This window comes from Tiliqua scincoides, chromosome 1, assembly GCF_035046505.1.
Source record: "Tiliqua scincoides isolate rTilSci1 chromosome 1, rTilSci1.hap2, whole genome shotgun sequence".
NCBI classification, from domain to species: Eukaryota; Metazoa; Chordata; class Lepidosauria; order Squamata; family Scincidae; genus Tiliqua; species Tiliqua scincoides.
The window spans coordinates 272,027,279-272,049,847 of record NC_089821.1 but is presented as its reverse complement, the minus strand read 5'-3'; the positions used below and the strand labels follow the sequence as shown (position 1 = coordinate 272,049,847).

At 42.2% G+C, this 22,569-nt stretch overlaps 2 protein-coding genes across 7 annotated transcripts in view; one reads left to right on the top strand and one right to left on the bottom strand.

Moving 5' to 3' along the window:
• RTN4 (reticulon 4) overlaps positions 1-6,594 on the top strand; it is a 77,467-nt gene extending 70,873 nt beyond the window's left edge. For all 5 annotated transcript variants that reach the window (XM_066625988.1, XM_066625979.1, XM_066625970.1 and 2 more), the window contains 4 exons: positions 258-327; positions 1,546-1,592; positions 4,552-4,610; positions 5,474-6,594. In XM_066625988.1, the coding sequence (XP_066482085.1) occupies positions 258-327; positions 1,546-1,592; positions 4,552-4,610; positions 5,474-5,516 (219 nt within the window). In that variant the 3' untranslated portion in view covers positions 5,517-6,594. The remainder of the gene's footprint in view (positions 1-257; positions 328-1,545; positions 1,593-4,551; positions 4,611-5,473) is intronic.
• A 3,639-nt stretch (positions 6,595-10,233) lies between these two features.
• Positions 10,234-22,569, bottom strand: part of EML6 (EMAP like 6) — a 184,535-nt gene continuing 172,199 nt past the window's right edge. For both annotated transcript variants that reach the window (XM_066611920.1, XM_066611921.1), the window contains 9 exons: positions 21,237-21,394; positions 19,822-19,936; positions 18,076-18,264; positions 16,675-16,847; positions 16,269-16,431; positions 13,972-14,075; positions 11,504-11,657; positions 11,165-11,265; positions 10,234-10,258 (listed from right to left, as the gene is read on the bottom strand). In XM_066611920.1, the coding sequence (XP_066468017.1) occupies positions 10,234-10,258; positions 11,165-11,265; positions 11,504-11,657; positions 13,972-14,075; positions 16,269-16,431; positions 16,675-16,847; positions 18,076-18,264; positions 19,822-19,936; positions 21,237-21,394 (1,182 nt within the window). The remainder of the gene's footprint in view (positions 10,259-11,164; positions 11,266-11,503; positions 11,658-13,971; positions 14,076-16,268; positions 16,432-16,674; positions 16,848-18,075; positions 18,265-19,821; positions 19,937-21,236; positions 21,395-22,569) is intronic.

Below are 22,569 nucleotides of genomic sequence, written 5' to 3'. Positions count from 1 at the left end.
TTCAGCTGCTGTCCTCCCACTTCCCACAGCACATCAATTTGCCACAGCACACAGGCTGAAAATTGCTGCTTTAGAATGACTCTCTGTGCTAGTGGGCCCAATCACATGGGGGTTCTCTATATCTCTGTTAATAATAACCAGATGTGTAGATTGGAGCATGGAGATTCTCCATGCTGATCCATTGTAGTGATATGGCTTCAGCCCGAAGCAGATGTTTCATTTCTTAAATTCTCATTCACCCCTCTCCTTTCTTTCAGTTTGCTGTGTTGATGTGGGTGTTCACCTATGTCGGTGCCTTGTTTAATGGTCTGACACTGCTGATTCTGGGTAAGTTGACTCTTTTTAATGTTATGCTTAAGGACAGTCCAATTGTGAGGCCACCGCAAGTGTTCACATGGAGTGGCACTCTTGGAGGGGTAGTGACCGGATGAGCCCTCCATCTGGCTGCTGCCCTCTCTAGCGCACTACTCCATTGGGTGCTCTTGTTGGGAGCAAGTCAGAAGAGGATTGTAGTAGTGGCAGCTGCCTTCTCCCTCTAGCACAGTGGGAGAAAGAAGTAGGGAGGGGGAAAGGCTGCTGCAGCTCCAGTTGCTTTTCTCAGTCTACTTGGTGCTCATCAAGCAGTCAAATATCCCAAGCAATCTTCAGAAATGTTTTGAAAGTACTGATGTCTGTTTTCAGTGCTCTTTTTACAAAGCTGGTAGAGGCATTGGAGAAGAGCAGTAAAACTAGTTGAGGAGTGCTGGATTTAAGAGAACAATTCAAGGAACAGCATGATAGTCTTATAGCAATAAGTGGGGGAGGGGAATTGTGATGCAAAAGGCTGACAGTGGAGGTGGAGAAGAACTGGCTGTTTTTTAAACCAATGGCCAGCAGGTTAAAACTCGTTCAGTATGCAAAAGACATAGTACCTTGTTGGCAGTTTAATTGTACCAGTTTACAGGAAGATTAGGTGGCCTTGGGGTGCCTGTGTTGTAGCTCCTATTTGGAGCAAGGCCATGGCCAGTCCTGTTGCATTATAGGAAGGGCTGCAGAAGAGAGCTGGCAGTCTCTCCTCCTTTGATCCCTGGTGGAAGTTGGGTCACCCTGCAGTTCTCCTTTGCTGTTTTTGCTATCAAGCTGGAGAAGGGGGGACTCTGTTTCTCTATCCTGATCTCATTGGCCTGCTAGTTTGCAACTTTCTCCTGATGCTTCTTGTTTTTCTGTTGGGAGACAGAGGGTGGACAAAGTGGAAGGAGGCTGGTAGAGGTGAGATACCTTGTGGCACCTCTGAGGGCTGTTTCTGTCCAACACTCTTTTTAGTTCAGAGTCACAAGACCTCACACTGCTGCAGCTGTTTGTTTAATAGGATTTGCCAGCTCTCTTTGGACATTGCGTTCTGGCTGTACAGAATATGAACACTGCTACCAATTGCAAGGTTTGGTAAAGGAATTTGCATTACCTGGATTCAGGCACATTTTTGACATAGGTCAAAGCAAAATGGTATTTTAGCATCACTGCATATCTTTAGACTTAAATCTCTGTCTCTCTCTCTCACCCCTGCAGCTCTTATTTCACTCTTCAGTATTCCTGTTATTTATGAAAAGCACCAGGTAAGTGTGCAGTGCATCACATTTGCAAATATTTGTCAGAATTCAGATGTAATGAATTGAGGCATTAAGAATAAATTGTGTATGAAAAATAATTTAGAATGTTCTGCACATCCCAGCTTCTGTTCCCTTGTCAAACCACTTAGCTGTAGCTGCTCTTCTACTGCTCAGCAGGGGTTATCTAAGACCTTAGGGAGTCCCTTTAAGCACCTGGCAGTCTCTTTGAATTGGGAAACCACTTTGGAGAACATCAGCTCCAAATGTCCAGCTTATTTAACCATTTTTAGCCCACCTTCTCCTTGCACTGGCTTTAGAGTCTCCTAGCAAAGATGGGAGAAGTAGATGTTTGGTGGGTAGGGGAAAACATTGTTATAGTGCAGTGTTTCTCAACATTTGTCCTCTGCCATACCACTTCACATGGCCCACCTATTTGAAGTACGGGAGGCCAAGAAAGACTTAGCGGAATGCATGTCCAGCAACATTAAGGGGAATAATAAAAGCATCTTCAAATACGTTAGAAGCAGGAAACCTGCCAGAGAAGTGGTTGGCCCGCTGTATGGTGAGGGAGGGAAAGGAGAGATAAAAGGAGACTTGGGGATGGTAAAGAAATGAAATGAGTTCTTTGCATCTGTCTTCACGGCAGAAGACCTTGGACAGATTCCACTGCCCAAACAGCCTTCCTGACTAAAGAATTAAGTCAGGTAGAGATAAAGAGATGTTTCATACCTAATTGACAAATTAACAATCAGTAAGTCACTGGGTCCAGATGGTATCCACCCAAGAGTTAAAGAACTGAAGAACGGAGTTGCTGATTTCTTGACTAAAATATGCAAATTGTCCCTTAAAATGGCCATGGAGCCAGATGATTGGAGGATAGCAAGTGTCACACCAATCTTTAAAAAGGGAAGGAAAGCGGATCCAGGAAACTGTAGGTCAGTCAGCCTAACATCTGTTCCAAATAAGATGGTGGAATGCCTCATCAAAGATAAAATCTTAAAACACAGACCAACAAGCCTTGCCGTGGGAGAATCAGTATGGCTTCTGTAAGTGTAAAGTTTTGCCTCATGAACGTTTTAGAATTCTTTGAAAAGATCCACAAGCATGTGGATGCAGAACCTGTGGATATTATATATATGGATTTCAGAAGGTATTTGACATTGTCCCTCACCAGAGGCTGCTGAGTCAGGGAATGAGAGGGAAGGTCCTCTCATGGATTAGGAACTGGTTGAGGACCAGGAAACTGAGAGTGGGTATCAGTGGGCAATTTTCATCATGGAGAGAGGTCAAATGCCGTGTGCCCCATGGATCTGTCTTGGGACTGGTTCTTTTCAACCTGTTCATCAATGACCTGGAGACAGGATTAAGGAGTGAGGTGGCCAAGTTTGCAGACCACACTAAACTTCTCCAAGTGGTGAAAACCAGAAGGGATTGTGGAGAGCTCCAGAAGGATCTCTCCAAACTGGGAGAAAGGGTAGCAAAGTGGCAGATGTGTTTCAATGTAAGTAAATGCAAAGTAATGCACATTGGGGCAAAAACTCAAAATTTCACATATAGAGTAATGGGGTCTGAGCTGTCTGTGGCAGATCAGGGAGAGATCTTGAGGTGCTAGTGAACAGCTGGATGAGTGTCAACCCAATGTGCAGTGAAGAAGACCAATGTCACGCTAGGGATAATTAAAAAGGGGATTGAGACTAAAACAGCTAATATTTTAATGCCATTGTACAATTCGCTGGTATGACTACACCTGGAATATTATGTTCAGTTCTGGTCCTTAAATAGTAGAACTAGAAAAGGTGCAGAAGAGAGCAATCAAAATGATTACTGGGTTGGGGCACCTCCCTTACGAGGAAAGGTTACAGCGTTTGGAGCTCTTCAGTATAGAAAAAAAGGTGCCTTGGGGGGACATGATTGAGACATACATAATTATGTAAGGGCAGCAGAGAATGTGTAGAGGGATGTTCTTTTCTCTCTCACACAACACCAGAACCAGGGACATCCACTAAAACTGAGTGTTGGGAGAGTTAGGACAGACAAAAGAAAATATTTCTTTATAGCTTGTAATTAGTCTGGGGAACTCCTTGCCACAGGATATGAGGGTGGCATCTCACCTAGATGCCTTTAAAATGGGAGTGGGCAAATTTCTGGAGGAAAAGTCCATCACAGGTTATAAGCCATGATGGGTATGTGCAATCTCCTGGTTTTAGAAGTAGGCTACCTCGGGGCACTATGGGAAGAGATACTTGAGAGAGTCACATTTTGCTGAATGTAGCACTATTGTGCTGTGCAGGAAGGGGAAAAAAAGATGTTGCTGGCCACTTAATGTAAAAGTATTGCATTTTCCTTCAGCAACAGAATTCTTCTTGTAACTGCCAATGAAAAAAGAAGTCTGTCTGCACAGCTTAACCTTCATGTTGCTTTGACACAAGCCATACTCCTGAATCTGAGATACAGAGGGCACTGTATCTCAGTGCCCTCTGAGGTTGTTGAGCCTTAGTATGTCTAGCTGCTACAGTGCGTGTTTTCCTAGCCCTCTCCTTTGAATTGATTTCCAGAATGTCAGACCTTTGGGGTGGGGACTTGTGCTTCCTTATAAATGCTATGTATATGGATGAAGCTATATAAATAACGTGAAGAAATCAAGAAGAGCGGTACGGATGGAATTGCGATCAGCTAGCAGGAAACAAGATGGCGTGTGGAAAGGCATTGGCTTCATGACATGGTCTTCAGGGCCAGTTTCTGCAAGATTGAACTGATGCTGGCTTAAAAGTTGCCTTTTATGGCTGGTAGAAAGAAAGCAAATATAACTTTATTCTCTTGATTTGAGAAAAAAGCAATTCTGTTCTCAGCCTTTCCTGGCTATAAAACACACATCACAAACAGGAATGAAGAGACTCATGTTAATTCAAAAATTCATTGCAAGATTCACTGAATCAGAATGTTCTCTCTCCCCCTTTTATTTCAGGCTCAAATTGACCATTACCTGGGACTTGCGAACAAGAATGTCAAAGATGCAGTGGCAAAGTGAGTGTGGTAGATTTTGAAGCTAATTTAAAGCAACAGTTACATTTAATATTGCCTTAGTTAAACTCCAATAAGAAAAGAAAATGTAGAGATGTTTCTAGTAGAGATCAGTTCATCACAGATTGGGTTTGGAATGTGCTAATTGGGGCTCATAAGGTCCATTTCTTGGATAAAGCTGTTGATGGTGTTGAAGTGTAGCTGCATGAGCTCTGGCTCTAATCCTGATAACTGTATGTCCCTGTCATCTAGTTTCTCTCATGGCCATAGTCTGAAAGGAGACTGGGGGGAGGGGTGGGTCCAAAAAGACTTGAGTTAGAGGATATTGATGTCTGGGGATGCAAGTTGCCTTATGGAACAACTTCCTCCTAAGCTTTTTTTTGGAGAACTGAGGTGTCTTCAGACACTGCAAGAAGGTGCTGATAGGACTTGGGTCCTTCTAGTATCGTGACTGTAGTAATGTCTCCCTCTGGAGATGTGCATAAGCTAGATATACATTAAAATCTTGCGTCTCTGCTTTCTGGAAGTACAAAATGAGGGTGTGTTGATCACTTGCTCTTCCTGTCAGCAGTCCTTGTAATGCCCAGAGCTCCACTGTGTGGATGACTTCTGTTTGCAGTTATGTCCAAGGAAAAGGCCCAAGTTGATGAAAGGACCTGGGGTCCTGAACACTTTATTTTCTTTTTTGAATTGCTGTGTGTACTTTGCCCTGCAGGCGCCCTCCTTTGAGCCAGCTTACCTGTCTGTCCTCTGTGGACTGGACTGCTTGGGCAGATCTATTAGGGATTGGAGGGCACTGGACAGATAAGAAGTATTAAACTTCACCCAGTCTTGCCTATGTTAAAATGGCTTGTTTTTCTTGACAGGATCCAAGCTAAAATCCCTGGACTGAAACGCAAAGCTGAATGAAAAACCTGACACAACTTTTATTAAATAGGCGTTCATATTTTAAGTGGGGAGGGGAGGCATATTCATTTGGATTATGTGGGGAGGGTCAGGGAATAGCAAGACCTTGACATTGCAGTGCAATTTCACAGATCTTTATTTTTTAGCAACGCAGTGTTTTGAGGGAAAAATAACCTGTTCTTGACTGCCATGTGTGTTCATCATAAGTATTGTAAGCTGCTATGTATGGATTTAAACCTAATCCTCTTTGCTTCTCCCATGTGCAGCACTGGTTAACACAACAGATTGGAGAGCTGTACATTTTATGCTTTGGTCAAGGTAGTCTTGCTGCGTTCCGAGAGAACCTAGTGCAGGCGGAATGCGGGGAGAACACTGCCGTTTAGCACTGTCTCTGGTCTGTGTAGATTGATTGCAGATTTTCTAAAATGAGATGTTTAGAAGTATATGCCATGAAAGCAAGCTTGAAAAGTCTTGCCCTTTTTGGTATTGAGTGTAGCTGTATTGTGCTTCTTAATTTTACTGTTTTATCAATTGCCAATATAAAAACAAATTATATATATATATAGTGTTTCACAGCAGCTTAGGATGTCCAGCTCCTCCACAGTGCTTGAATATCAGAAAACTGGTTTTTTAGCTCCATGGTATGTAAGCTTTTAAATTTTCAGACAACACTAGCATCTATTAAATAATAAAAAATGAACTCTGCACATTACATGACTTCTGCCATAACCTTTGCTGCACAAACCTCCTATAGTCTATTTTGAGTAAACAAGTTTACAGTCAAACTCTGAATCTGTGGAAGGAATTTCTGAAGGTGTGATCCTGAGATCCTTGAAGGTGGAGCAAGGAACACCTGGCATGCTTGTTCTCCACTGTGCTAGGAATCCTTGGCATCTATGCATGGATCAGTGGGTTGCGCCCTGATGCTGCAAATGAATTTTGAACGTTTTGTTAATGCAAGAAATTACAAATGAAAATGTATACACTTGCGGTTTAAGCTGTATTGAACTAAGTCTGTGGAATGCATTGTGAAATGTAAAAACAAAACAACTCGAGTATCAATAAAGCGTATAGAATTAAATGGTCTTGTGAAGTATATTGTTAGTACAGAAAACTTCTAGAACCAGTTAACATGTCCATGTTCATTGTTTGATTCTGAATGTGAATTATTTCCACTGAAAAGTATTAAGAGTTTACACTGGGTAAGTTTTTGTCTCTGGCTGATTCATACATGAAAACTGGTCATTTTGATGCTACAAATGATGAATCTTGTATCATTGAAGTTCCTGAGTCTTGTTCATGGAACATTGCAGCTGTTTAAGAGCCATCATGTTAGACATGTAGTGAATCCCCAGCTCCTGTTTCCATGCCCTCCTGAATCCATAGTTAAGTGACTGCTGTTTAGAATTGGCTGCAATTCTGGAATATGTATTTGAAGTACCAGTTGTACTAAAATATGGTCAAGCACAAGGTCTCCAATGATCGAAGTAGAGTTACTTTTCCCTTGTGTGCTTTGCTTCAGCTTCTCAGTTTGAAAGCTACGTGTTTAGCCCGTGCTGCTTTATTTAAAAAACCTAACTATGCCTAGGGTGCAGGGTTGGGGAATGAATATCAACTTGTCATTATTTTAGTTTTTCATTCTCTTTGGGAGTATTTGATGTATAGAATGGGGGGTCTCTAACTCTGAATCAGAGCACATGCTTTACATGTAGAAAGTTCCAGACTGAATCCCTGGTATCTCCAGGTAGGACAGGAAAGAATCTCTTTCTAGGTCAGTACTGAGCTGGATGACCATTAGTCTGCTGTCTATGATCACTATTGCAAGAAGAGGGTAAAAAAACATTGGTACTCATTTTTACTATACTAGACATATCCAATGAGAACTTAACACTTGCTTGTTTTCAAATCATAAATCTTTTATTTGATCATTTGAAAAATAAACTCATGCATTACTATTTTAATTTACATTATAGTACAGCATCAGGTCTGAGCATAATGTACTTTAAATCAAACCATATAAACAGATACAAATATCTTCCTGATGCACTTACACACACTATTGCTCTGAAATATCTTTGCACAATTTCACCATATAGCAATTCATTCTGACACAATTTTTAAAATACAATCAATATGAAAGGCCAACATTACAACACAGGCAAACAAGGTGACCATTTGACATCACCCGCTTGATATGGTTACATCATCTAATACAGGAAATTTTCCTTATAAGAGTTAGCAATAAGACTGCATAGGGACTTGTATCTGAAATATTGAGTGTAAGGCATTAGAATATTCCACTGATTAAATAAGACTGCAGATGGTAGGCCATTGTGCTTACTAAACTGCCTTTGTGTTTATACATTAGATCTTCTCTCACTAGCTCAATCTAGAGTCAACTGTTATCCCTTTTGTTTTTAAGGTTGAGCATAAGCTCTTTCTGGAACAAAAGCAGTTTGCACTTCGGCCTTGCCTCCCATCGGTCTCATGTGGGGAGGTATCTGTGTTTGCACAGTATTGCTTGCAGTGAAAGATGCAGTGGTGCCTGCTGGTAATTCCTGCCTACCCAGTGATTAGACTGTAAAGAAGTCCCTTATCTTCAGGGGTCAGTTAACAATAGTGGTTAAACCATTTCTGTCCAAGGTTGCATATATGCAACAAGAACCAAATGTATACACCTGTGGGCTGGGCAAAAATGATATCCATGGTCAGCAGTGGGTATCTTTTTCTGCCACCCATGCGCTCTAAATTGGAGCTACTAGGAACCAAAACTGGGCCATTCTAGCTTAAACTGTACCTTCATCACTGCTCTTATTAGGTTCCTGTGAATGGGAAATACCCAGCCAAAGACTGCCAAGCTGTCTGCCTCTGAAATCCCTAAACAAAAGTCCCTTGTGGAGGACAGCTGATGTTCCTTGGACTCCTAAGCATGTGATCTTCGCTCTTAATTGGCCTGACTTGAAACTGCAGAAGAACAACATTGTACAAGTGAGAGAAGCAGAAGAAAATACAGGGGAGGGGGTTGGGTTTTCATTTCCATTCTCTCTTCCCCTTGTAGTCCCTGACAGACATGCTTCAATGTGTGACTTATTTACTGATAGCTGCTTGGTAACTATTCCCCCTCACACTCCACTCCTCCCTCTGTGTTAGAGAACCAAAGGAGAGCCAATTAAAATATCAAGATAAGTAAAAGCAGAGAACAAAAGAATGAATAATGCAAGAAGAAATGACTTTGTCAGCCCTCCTCAGTTGGATAAGTTGTAGCACCAGGAGTAGGAAGCAGACACTGGCAGGAGCCAAACTTGTTCCTGCACTACTCAGAACAAGTTTTCAAAAGGCACTTCATAGAAAACTGGCAAACAGAATTATGCTTCAAAACTAAAAAAAGTATATATTTAAAAAAAATCATTTGGTACTTTAAAGTATAAAAACATCTTTTTACTCTTAACATATCCCTTGTCTCTCCTCTAAAGTTTTGGAATGACTTAATTTGAAAATTTTGAAACATACAGGTTGTACCTTGTTACCACTGGGTTCCATTCCAGAACCTCCAGTGGATTAAAAAAAAAATCATTGGATACCAAATCTGTGGAAAAATAGTTTTTAAGACCCACTTCCAGGTTTCTTGTTCCTGTACTGTTGCCCCAGAATGCATTGGTATAGGCACTATACTGCATTCAGCCATTAGATGGGGTGAATAATGGAATTTAGTGGAATGAAATAATTATTTAACAGTTTGAAGGTAGAAAATAGGATTTTGGTGCTTTTTTTCCTTGTTACAAGGCATTTAAAGGTGGACCTTGGTATCAGTGATAAGTCAAATCAGTGGCTACTGGGATCCCACCTGTACTTTGAGCAAGTCACCTGAAAAGAATTCATGGTATAGTACTCTGCAAATTGAATCATCTGTTGTCAAAAAGGCTACTGCACCTTAAGGTCATGCTAATCTAAAGTATTACTGTCCATTCATTAAACTGTACCTAGGCTCATCCTTTTAGCTGGGTACAGTTACTCATAACACTCCATTCAATGCACTCCATTACTCATATACTTCATTCAGTGCCATATACAACCGTAGGGACTGTTGAGCTGTAACACGCAACCAGGTGCAGTCACTCAGATGGCACATCGTACTGGGCAGTGGACCGGTGCATCCAGGTTCAGGATAACATGAACAGTCCTTAAGAGTGATTAAGCCAATGAGACTCATGCATGGGGGGGAAGCAATGTTAACCCTTTGCACCAATGTGGGTTCTCCCTTCTCAGGCATCTGCTGCCTTGGGGCCCTGATTTGGATGAGAACTGCACCAAGAGCAAAGTGTTGAAGCTTCCTAGCCACACCCACTGATGCCCCAAGCTGGATCAGCTCCCTCCCCCAGCTGATTTCTTGGAGGGGGAGGGGACAGTAAGAGAAACATGTGCCAAGTGCACAATAAATGACTCAGCTACTCTGATCCTTAATCTTCCTCAATGGGCTAGGCTTTGCCAATGTGTGAATTTAAGTTGGCAAGAGAGGTTTAACACAAACTGAACAGTATATCCCTTAGAACAAGGTTTAGCTTAATTAGTTTTTTTCTGTTTTCTCATAACTAACTGCATGTAAACTTTGCAAATGTATACAATCCATGCAGCATTACATAACAATACCAGTCATTGGGGGGGCTTGGAGGCATTCAGAAATGTCCACAGTTTGGCACCTATGCAGCAGGGAAATTGGCCTTCAAAGGCATCGCCATACAAACACACTAAAATGAAAGAGGGAAAAAAACAGGTAATGAGTATCTGTACACTCTGGTGCGGTGCAAAGTCTTCTCTGGCAACTTGGAGCAGTGCTTCAATTTCTACATCCCTCTTCTAACACAAAAAATACATCCCATCCAACAATGTATCTTGAGCATAAAAAAATGACTAACTGGCCTTCAATCCTCCCAGAGATAACACTTATTTAATTTGAACAGAGTGACTGCAATCCAACCAGGGCCTGTGTCAAAGGCAGCAAAGCTATGCTAGGCTGCTGCACCTGTTCCATGAATCAAATCTTACTGTTCCTGCCAAATGACCTAGGCCAGCAAGCAGGATTTTACTCAGGGCATGCACTACTTGCAAAATGAAGCAAGGCAAGCTTGGGGCATGGGGGTCCAATTACAATCATGAAAGGGAACTAACAAAGGACCACTTGCAACGCGGCTGAAAGGAGAATAGCTGTGGAATGCTGAAGGTGTCAGTTAAAAGAAGAGCAATGGAGGGAACTGACTTGGTATTCTGGAGGGCCAGCACTGGGGCTGAGGGTGTGTGCGCAAAGCAACAAGAAAAACCTATGCAAAGCAACGTGTCCCTATAGGGTATTACTGCTGGTGCGCTGTCAATTTTGTGCTGCAGGCAAAATTGCAGGTGCAGTTGCAGAAGTGCAGGTTACACTTGTCATAGCTGCTGATCTTTCCCACCATTTCCTACAGCAGCTTGCTGGATTGGACCTGTTTGAATTTGATGTAGGTCCTTGCTCCATTTTTATCTTTCCATCTCCAAGGACATCTCATAACAGCCTGGTGAGAGAGGTTAGGCCACTCTAGGCAGCTCAGTGGGAATCTGAACTTGACTTTCTCATGATCTCACTCTGGCCACAGCCCCTGACCCCCTCCATGTTCAGTTACCTGCAGTCGTCACCTCCTGTGCTTATAACGTACTTGTCATCATGAGAAAAGCGAATGTTGGTGACATGTGCAGAATGGCCAAAATAACGCTTGTGTTTGGCCTGTTGCAAAAAAAGACAAAAGAGTTTTGAGAGGAAGCATCAAGTTGCACCACCTGCAGTGTTAGAGGTCATCTGCAGGAATAGGCATTGCCATCCTGCACAGTCTGGCATCCTGCTGATGTCTTCATATGAACACAATGCCCATTTGTGGCCATCTGGGCACTTCTGAGAACCCACCCAATCCCACAGACACACATCACTCCCCCCCCCAACTCTACCTGCTAAGAAGCTCACTTACAAATTTTTCAGTGCATGGAAAGTCAAAGAGTTTGACAAGTCCAAAGTCATCTCCTGAGACGATGTTCAAACCAGCATGGGTCACACAGGCACAGTTGACATCTGCCTTGTCTGCATTTCGAGGCCAAATGCCAATGACTTCGTCTCCAAGGATACTGCTCCAAAGGGGAAACAGAAAAGGGTATGATAGTAAGGGAGGCAAGGAAGGCCTCTGCTTCTCTTGGCCTCCAGGAAGGATTGCACAGATGACTTCACAAATCAACTTGCCTGGGCAAATACCTCTGGCAAGGGGTAGTTTCTCAGTATGGTATGAGAAGCCTTCTCCATCCTCTGATTCTGAAAGAGAAGGAGGGGTATCTCATAGCCTACAGCAGTGGTTCTCAAACTGGGTCGGGACCCACTTGGTGGGTCGCGATCAGATTTCTGGTGGGTCGTGAGAAGCTGGCAGCAGCCATCTTGGAAGATGGCAAAAGACCTAGGCGGCACCATTTTGGAAGTGGGTAATGCCTGGGCATTGCCATTTTAAGCTTCCCAGCATTGACATATAACTAAGAGTGGCTTGCACATGTGCAAAAAATGCAGCATGCCGCTTTTCCCCAGAAAGTGTGCTGCTGCCTTCCAGCTGGACCTCCCTCTGTACTTGGAGGCTTCCCTCAGGGGGGCCAATCACAGCCAGCCAGGCTTCTCCCCACCAACCTTTGTCAGCTTGGCTGCCTTGACGGGATGGGCTGTCTTGGGGTTGCAAGAAGAGCAGCTCTCCCCCCCCTGCAGCTGGACTGGGCTGGAGAGTGTAGGCGGAGACCTGAACACAGGGCTTAGGTGAGTAGAGGCAGATCTGCGTGATCTCCCCTCTTGTGAGCCTGCCTTGAAAGCAGCATTGCTGCCACCACCACCCCATTGCCATTTTCGTCCTCTGCATCATGACCTCTCTCCCTCTCTGAAATCGCCTGGAAGCCGCAATCCTTTCCTGCCCTGGCTAGCACTTCCTCTCTTTATAACTTTGCAGGGGTGAGGGGGGATCCCTGGTTGCCAAGAGAGTGGGGGGGGGGGGGGAGGGAGGGAGGGCAAGCCTGATATGCAAGGGGGAACACCCAGGGTGCTGCTCCCCCAGCCGCTTCTCTGATGTGCACCCTTCCCCTCTTCTTACTTCTCTTTAGGCTGCAATTCTGTCTACTCTTACCTGGGAGTAAGCCCCATTGCCAATAATGGGAGTCAATTCTGAGTAGACGTGCTTAGGCTTGGGGGAGATGAGGGGAAGCGTCCCTGCTTATCTTCCTTCTGAGGGGGATACTACTGTTTTCATTTCCTTTATTTACAAACCTCAAGCTACTTCTTGTATTGAGGTGCATGAGTAGGGTGCACTTGTTTCTGGCTAGTGCTGAGCACAGTATCAATAGCAACATCAATGTTTGTTAGTTTCAAGCGCAATACAAGAAGTAGCTTGAGATTTTGTAAATAAAGACAGAAATAAAAACAGAAGTAAATACACAAATATCTTGTTCCAGATGTTGTTTTATTTTTTACTTACTAGCAATGGTAGCGAGGGCAGGGAGAATTGGAAGAAGCTTCTGAGCTGGAACACTCTCTCTTGTCATTTAGTTTGAGTTTCTAGGCAAGAACTTCCTGCTTGATGACATCACTTCTGGCTCTGACATCACAGTGATGTCACTTCCTGTTTGATGGTGTTATTTCTGGCTATGGCATCACTTCTGTTGGGCCCCAGACAGATTGTCATTCTCAGAAGTGGGTCCTGGGCTAAAAAGGGTGAGACCCACTGGCCTACAGGGCTTTCAAGCAGCAGCCTGCCAGCTTCAATGCTCAGGGCAATGTAAAAATAGGCATGTATGTGTTCTTGAGGAGTCTAGCTCTGAGGAGCAGACAGAAGCCAAGCAAGACATTCTCCCATCCAGAGCTTTCTTCTCCATGGTCTGTCCCTTTTTCTCCTCAGTTGAGCTTCAGTACTGGAAGTGTCTTATAACAAAACCTACTTAGAGAATGCCCCTGCCCTGCCCTGCCCTGTGAATCCCTGGTGCTGTTAAAAATGGACCCTCCCTCTACAATTTGGAGATGAAGCCATGTTCATATACATAGATCTGCTACTATTTTGTCTAGCTCAGCCCCAACACAGATCCTTTAAAGAGTGCCTTCTAGGAAAACCTCAGAAATAGCTCTCAGGTGCAGCACACAAGAAGTGCCTGTAAAGAAAGGAGTGTTCTATAAAATCTACTGAGATGTCTCAAACCAAAAAATGCTTCAAGCATGACAGAGGAAGAATCTCCAAAGAGTCTCCAGCAAACTGAATTGTGTGTGCTTTCTGGAACTGGCGTGCCAGGTGGAAGATAACTATTGTACTGGGCATACTTGCCCATAATGGTGCTCTCTTGAAACTTGACCCTTGTATATTTTGGGTCTACACATTATGGAATATTAGTTTATAAGTTTTCTGATCAGTCCTCTGTGCTGAATTACCTTGTCCAGGTGGCCCAAGTGATCTTCCCAATGAGTGCCAACTCTGTCACTTGCTTTCCTAAAGGCACCTCATGAACCTGACGTTTATAGGCACCAGTTGACACCTGAGAAAAAATGACAGCATGACCATCATATGCATGGCGCTAAAATGTTGCAGAAGGGAAAGGTGGGACATAAATGTTTTAAAACACAGTAAAAAAAATGTATTTGTTTGCTCTAAAAATTGCTAGCCCATCGTGCTACCAAAACAGCTGACAACAAATATTTGAAAACTAATACTACTGCAACCACAACTCTTTGTCTTCACAATACAATAAAAAATAATAAAAAGACAAAACAACAATATTAAAACAGTTCATTTAGCTCTTGGTGCTGTCTTCCTCAAATCTAACATTGCAGCTAGCAATGTCATAGATTTGTGGCTCTCTTGGCAATGATGCCAAGTTATGTGCCATAGAAATTAAGAGGTTTTCAGTAAGACCAAGCATATATATAGTTATGAAATGCAGGCTTTCTCAGCCATAGATGATATCTCAGCACCTATTTTGTCTGATGCAGTGTTTATGAACACTATACTCATCAGGAAGATTATGCTACTTTGCTTTGGGACAGCTTTACCTAGAATCTGAGAGGCAACTTAATCAAGACAATATAATGACATGTCAGTTTTAATTAATGTAGATAAAATATGCAGTAGTTCCATAGCTTAACAATACAGTTCTGAAAATATTCCAGTCCTCATTTTTTTTTTTTTTTGGAAGGTATCGACAGTGTGTCAGGGCCTACTGACTGTCTATGATATTTGTGTTGAACACAAAAAAGAAGGTCCTTCTGAATTAGAATTATCCAAATTTTTAGCAGATCATGCAACTTTTTAAGGTTGAGCTTGATCACTGAATGCTCCTACTGACAAATTTAGATTTAATTGGTGATTTCATGAATTTTCACAAAATCATATATTCCTAATTATGTCTACAGAAGGAATCATGGTGAAGTAGAAATTGAACTGAATTATTTAAAAAACTAATGAACAATTAATTGAGAAACTGTTCAGCTGATTGTTATCCATCCAAGGATTAAACTCTGTCTACGGCCTCCAAAAAAATCCCCAAGGTAGCTTACAACACACTGAAAAAAATAATACACACATAAAAACAAGTTCTAATTTGTTGATTACCAAAGAATTCTATTACAATTGACAGCAACAAAATTGAAGGATAAAGGAAGAAGAGAAGACGGCAATAGGCATATCACACAATTCCCTGTAGATAACATTATCATTATGCAAACAAGGAAGCAGAAGGCTGGGGCTCAAGAAATTGATGATATACAATTAATCTTAATTAATAAATTTAAAAAATTCAGCTTAGGTTACATGATTTGGTGAGAACAACTGAAAAAGCAACAAGACAGACAGCAATTGGTAAATGCTTCTGTGAATCCAGGGGTGGTGAGACCCAGAAAACTGCCTGATGCTGCCTTGGGTCCACTGCCGCTGCCTCTGCACACAAAAAAGCCCCCTTACCTTGCTTTGTTTAATGGACTACACACATGAAGGTGCTCATTCATTTATGCAATCCCATTAAATCACACTGGAAGTCCTAAACTTCCCCATTTGAAGAAACTGCACCAGGGTAAGGTAAGGAGCAAAGGTAAGGAATTTTCAAATTGTAAAAATCCCTACGGGGATTTAAATTTGCCTGCCTATGTAAACCGCCTTGAATAAAGTCTAAGGAGAAATCTGAGGACCAAGAAAGGCGGTATAGAAATACCTGTTATTTATTATTATTATTATTATTATTATTATTATTATTATTATTATTATTATTATTATTATTATTATTAAGGAGGTAATGTGGATTACCTAAAAAGTGGATCAATGAGGACTGGAGGGAGACAATAGCGGTGAGAGGATGAAGTCCTTTCCCCTGCAATTCAGCCACCTCATGGATGAGCCTCACCCAGTACATCTTTGGAATGGAAATTTGTTATCTCAGAAAAAAAAACAGCTAAGGGATTGTTTAAAGGAAATACTATGAGTACCGTAAGTACTATAGTATCTGTAGTAAGTACTGCAGACTGGGGAGAGGCAGAAATCGTGTGCTGAAGAACAAATCTAACTCTACTCTTCAATCTCTGGAATTTGTTCATTTGTGTTTATATGCTGCCTCCTTCCTTTGTCACCATCTCCCATTTATCTTATTTTTCCTGAGACATTATCACATACACAAAGCCTTCCAGGTAAGGATGGAGTGTTGCAAAGCTCATTTAAAAAAAAAAAAAAAAAGCAAGCTTACCTGAATGTATTTGCTATCTGCTGAAAAATCCATCTGAATGACAAAACTGGGGATGTCTTTACAATAGCCAATCCTGTTCAAGGTTGTGCCTTGAGTGAGGTCATAGAAGTCAACAGTATGTTCTTGTGAACCCACTGCTAAAAACCGATTATCAGGGCTGATTCTACACAGCAAAACACAAACAGGGAGCAAACAGGGAGTTTGTTAAGGTGGCTTTTGGCTGGGAGCCATGCCAAACAAGAAGTGCTTTCCCATGCTTGTTGGCTGTATGCTTCTGCCCAAAAGCAAGCTTCTTTGTTGCTTGCTTTTGGGCAGGAACATATAGTCAACAATCTATATATTCCTGTCCAAAACCTTTATGTTTCAGGTAATACAGCCAACTCAACTTCTGCCCTAGCCACAGTACCTGATATCCTGGATTGCCGATTTCCGGTCTCTCTTTTTGCCCCAAACTTTAAGGCTGTTTACAAGCAAAATGATGAATTCACCATTCTTCATGCCAATGGCAACCATCTCGCCATCAGGGCTGTAGGCGGCACATTGAGCAGCATGGCCCAGATTCACTTTATTCAGCAGTTTCTGTACAGCCAAACAGAACACTTTGTTACAGTGGTTGACATTTCACCTCATATGCTTTTGCACTGAACACATTCAAATGTAGCTCCATCAGATCAAAAGTGCCAAAACCAGCTGTTTGAAGGAAGAAGAGCAAATGTCTTGAGAGGCTAAATCCAGTTCTCTGCTCCTACTCTCAACCAGTTGAAAAGTGTTACTATTGATTTCATGATTGGGCTTAAGCATACACAGCCTCAGTTGCTGGATCGGGCTAACTGTGCATGCTTCATCTGTTTGCACACATACAGGTAGGTATACATGCACAGTTTTCAAACACCTCCTAGATGAATTGGGTTCATATTTACTAAAGTAATAATGTACCCTCTTACAAGTGCCACTGTCTAGGGAGGTGTAAGGGGTGGCAGCAAGTAATAGGGCCTTCTCAGTAGTGGCATCTACCTTATGGGACTCCCTCCCCCTTGATTTAGGAACTGCTCTCTCCTTAGAGACTTTCTAGTAGGGCCTGAAGACTTTTCTTTTTAGACAAGCCTTCTAAATTCTGTCTTTTTAAATGTGGACATCTGACTAGCTTTTACAGTTGATCGTTTTGTTTTACTGCTGCCCTTGCATTTTTATTGTACTTATGCTTTTATTGTAATCTTATTTATAAACTGTTTTTTATTAATATTATATTGAAATTTTGTAATTGTGTTTTTATTTTTTTGTAAGCTGCCTTGAGTCCTCTTAGGGGGAGAGAAGCAGGGTAAAAATTTGATAAATATGTATCAGTATCTGTAGGACGTTAGTGAGATTAAAGTGATTATTAAAAGACTGCCATGTCCTTTTGGGTGCTGGCAGAGGGACCTAAAATGCTTTAAGTTCAGGAGAGGTAATGGTCTTGAGTTTGTTGAAACATCAAACATGATGTACAACCTGCATTAAAATCTTCACAATGTCTTTAGGACTGTTGTCTGAATAGCAAGTAATAGTAGTAACAACTGGAGCAGGATTGAGGAAATTAGGTCCAAGTCATACTGCGAGTCACTGAGCCAAAGTGAAGCACATTTAACTCCATTGACTCAGGGGAACGTAACTTGGCCGGATTATATCCAGTTTCAATTCCTTATCTGTAAAATGGGATAATGTATTCTTCATATAGGGTTGTGGCAGGGGCAAACACATCACATAGTTTCAAAAGCAGAAGTGCTTCAAGTGGATTTAAAGCATTCATTTCTGTTCAAGTACATCTTACTTTGTCACAAAGGTCCCAGATCCTTGCAGTGCCATCATTACTAGCAGAGATAAAAATGTCTTTGGAGGGATGAGTAGCCAAGCCCCAAATCTCGCCTTCCATGTGGCTGTCAATTAGCAAGTTTGAAGCACCGTTTTTTTCTCCAACTTCAAGTATTTCTCCATCTTTGGTTCCCACTAAAATTTTGCCCTGTTGATTTTCCAAACAAAGTCAGCATTATTACTCCAAAAAACTCATGCTAATATTACACACTACTTTGTTGTTGTTGGCAACCTTCAGTCTCGAAAGACTATGGTATCGCGCTCTGAATGGTGGTTCTGGAACAGCGTCTAGTGTGGCTGAAAAGGCTGATTCGGGAGTGACAATCCCTTCCACACCAGGAGCAAGTGCAGTCTGTCCCTGGTCTGTCCCCCTGGCTATGGGCCTTCCTTCTTTGCCTCTTTGCCTCAGACTGTTGGCCAAGTGTCTCTTCAAACTGGGAAAGGCCATGCTGCACAGCCTGCCTCCAAGCGGGCCGCTCAGAGGCCAGGGTTTCCCACCTGTTGAAGTCCACTCCTAAGGCCTTCAGATCCCTCTTGCAGATGTCCATGTATTGCAGCTGTGGTCTACCTGTAGGGCGCTTTCCTTGCACAAGTTCTCCATAGAGGAGATCCTTTGGGATCCAGCCATCATCCATTCTCACGACATGACCGAGCCAACGCAGGCGTCTCTGTTTCAGCAGTGAATACATGCTAGGGATTCCAGCACGTTCCAGGACTGTGTTGTTTGGAACTTTGTCCTCTCCTACACACTCCTACACACTCCTCTAGTACACACTACTAGGCATATTTGTATTATAAACCTAAATTTATTTTATACCAGTTTAATTTTCATGCCTTCTTTCAATGTCTCCTGGGAACTATTATTTGGTGAGGCTACCTTTCAGAGTATTCTATACAGTTATAGTATATCTATAATACTCAGGGTTTTCTAGGGAGATGGAATGGCTATGAAGCCAGGTTAGATCTGTGGTATAAACATGCCCTAATCCTTCTGCCTGAATGTAGATGGTAAGAGAATCTGATCAGATATTACATTGATGTCTCTTCTAACAGAGAGCAGGTGATAGGCAAGAGCTCTGCAGGAGAGCTGTCACAAGCCAAATAAGATAATACTGTGCTAGATAATAATAATAATAAAACTTTATTTTTATCCCGCCCTTCTCCCTAACGGGACCCAGGGCGGCTCCTAGATGGACTCATGTTTGACTTGGTTTAAGGCAGCTTGAGAGGGGAGGGGCCAAACTCAATGGAAGAGCAAACAATGTGCACACAAATCCTATTCACTTCCTGGCACTTCTGGGCAGGGTTGAAAGACCCCTGAGTTGGAACTTCAGAGAATGGCTGTTAATCAGAGTAGAAAATTCTGATTTGGAGGGACCAATAAGTAACTATAGTGGAGGTGTGTGTGTGTGAGTATAGAGGTATAGAGAGAGAGGGGAGGATATACCCCCCCACACACACACCCTATATGTATACAAAAAATAATAAAAAGGCAGTTCCATGTGATTGTATAAAACAATTTCACATGATGATCAGAAGACATGGATAAGTCCCTCCAACAGCCTCCTCCTATACATATTTGGGACATCCCTTTAGTGAAGATCACTTGTTCAGATTCGACTGTTTTCATGCAACACTCAGCATTAGCAACAAGAGCTTCCTGTGAGGAGAGCATTAGGCAACACAGTCTTTGCATCTCACGTACTTTCCCTCGGCATACAGAACGTACACACTCCACGATCTGTCCCGTCTCAAGCTGAAATGCTCGACAGCGCTTCATCTCCTGGTCCCACAGCTTCACAGCTCCACCTTCTTTTGTGCTGAAAAGAGATCAAGGATGCCTTTAGGACCCAGAACTGTCCTTGCCCAGTTCCCCATGATTCCAGAAAAAAGCTGAGTCTGTCTTTTTTATAAGGTCTGTGAGGCATACACATCTCTGAAAAGAAATAGTAAACAAGCCTTGGAGGCGCACGTTTACCATGTGTTTCCAGATGCACAAGATGCAGTTCAAGCATGATTAAAAATTCAGGTGACCTGTAGTGGAAATGTATTTTGATGTAAACATGTAAAGCAGATATGGTATAGCAGCACTTCACATCATCCAACCAACTGCTGGGCAATAGATATAAAAGAAGGTACTTTGTACAATGTATAGTTGATTTATGGAATTTTCTGACATAAGATTTGGTGACAGTCAGCAGTTCAGATTTGTTTAAAGGAGGATTACAGTAGTTGCAATTACAGTAGTTGTTGCCATTTCTTTTAATCATAAGGACTGTGGGATCAAGTGAAAGTGTATCTAGTCCAGCAACCAACCAGATACCTCTGGAAAGCCCAGAACATTCTGTATGGCAAACAGTCTTCTCATGCAACTGGCCTTCAGATGCTTACTGCCTCTGGACATGGATGTAGCATACAGCCATCATGACTAGTAGCCACCAAGGGACTATCCATAATCCAGCCTCTTTTCATGGTTAAAAGGGGACGTTGTTCCTGAGATTGGAAGGGTTTAGGGACAAGCACTATATGTTCCCAAGGTTCCCACAGTAAAGAGGGAGTCAGTCTTACATCTGCATCCATTGGCTGCCTGCTTTGCACAGGAATCCTGGGTCATAAAAGCACAATAGGTTTTCTTTCCAGCACCTTAAACTACATGCCATACTTGATATTGCTAGGAGTCGTCTGTCTTCTTGAATAAGGTGGATAGGATTAGTACTCTAGTTTTGTCTGATTAACCTGGTGGATGATCAGGGATTTAACAAAAGGAACTGGATTGGCCCTGGTTGCCTGGAATCTCTCTCTTGATTTTGGAATGTGACACTCTATCAACTTTTCAAGAATGTGATGCAGCATTCCTGGTTGCACTGATTACCTCAGTCCTTTTCCTCCCAAAATACTTGTATATTTGTAACTGGATGGCTGTCACAAAGATACCAGAAGTTGTCTTTCATCCAAAAAAACCAAACTCCACTGCACTAGTCCTGGACTACTCAGGAGAGCAGGGAGTGCTGTATTTTGCTCCATTCTGCCTGTCACAATCCCAAACATTGGGATTGCCTTTCTCCCTGAATCAGCCCAGCTTTGATGGCAACAGTGGATAGAAACAAATTAGTCTCTTACGGTCTCTCCTTTCCTCCAGTAACAATGAGTCCATCACGAAGAGTTGTGTACATGGTAAAGACAGGGCCAGTGTGAGCTTTTGCCACCAGTCTAATCAGGAAGTGGTCCTTCCAGACATACACGTCTCCGTTGATGGCACCAGTGAAAGTAAGATTATTCTGGAAGAAACAGCAATGATCTGACTTGCAAATCTGACTTGCATTATCCAAAGCTGTTACTTCTTGACATAATGACATCAAGCATATGCACTGGATAAAGCCAGCTTTTGTCTTCTGAAGGGTTGTTCTTTTCTCCAGAAGTAGATGAGAATACTTTGCTGCATCAACTGACACTCTCACTCAGCCAACTTCCCTTGAGTGTTTGGTATGGCATTACAGTATACATAAACATGCACATATAAATAGTGTTAAGCATGCTGTCTATCTTGTTTCTAAGGCAGCTTTTGACTAATAGTCCAGGAGGTTCAGCCAATGTTTTTAATGGCAGCTAATGATTGGGACATACAGAAATGGTTCTGGAAACTGGAAAAAAACACCACAGCTAGGAGGTGTTTCCCTAGCTGAGGAAAAGGGCTAGTGTGTGTGTGTGTGTGTGTGTGTGTGTGTGAAAAGAAACGACAGCTTGCAGCTTCAGGATGAGACTGAATGAGAAATGGAAAGAGACAGAAAGAAATGGAAAGAGACCTGGGGGTGCAGGAATGTCTCTCTGAGAATATGAGGCAATGGACTTGCTACCCAATAGGAGAGCATGCTGTTCACTTGATGCTCAACCTATATATTTTTAAGTAAATCAAAGCCTCCAGTGATCTTTCCTCCAAAGGAAGCAAAAATGTGGATAGCATTGCCCCTGAAATGTCTCATGAAGCAACCTCCCAGAGGCAAATGTACGGTAACTTTAAGGGACATTGTTGGAAAGAGTTATAAAGAAAAGGGGACATACAGTATATGCATATGTAGTAGACCTGTCAATATATTGGGGAAGGAAGGAAGAAAGAAAGGAAGGAATAACCTTTAAGAGATGACAGGAAAACATAATACAATTGACTCTAGTAATACCACTATGAGAATATTTAAAAGACTGCACATCTAAAAAGAAGAAATATTTGATAGACAACATTATGCTCACTGGACGAAGAGGCACTTTTAAAGCTGCAGTTCAATAATATTTATCAGAAGAATAACAACTATCCCTACTCACATTAGCATAATGTCTTTTCAGTGGCTGGGGCAAGGAACCACTTTTTCATTTTTCATTCTTTGCCTATGTAAACGGCTTTGTGAAGTTTTTTTTTATTGAAAAGTGGTGCATGAATATTTTTAATCATCATCATAAT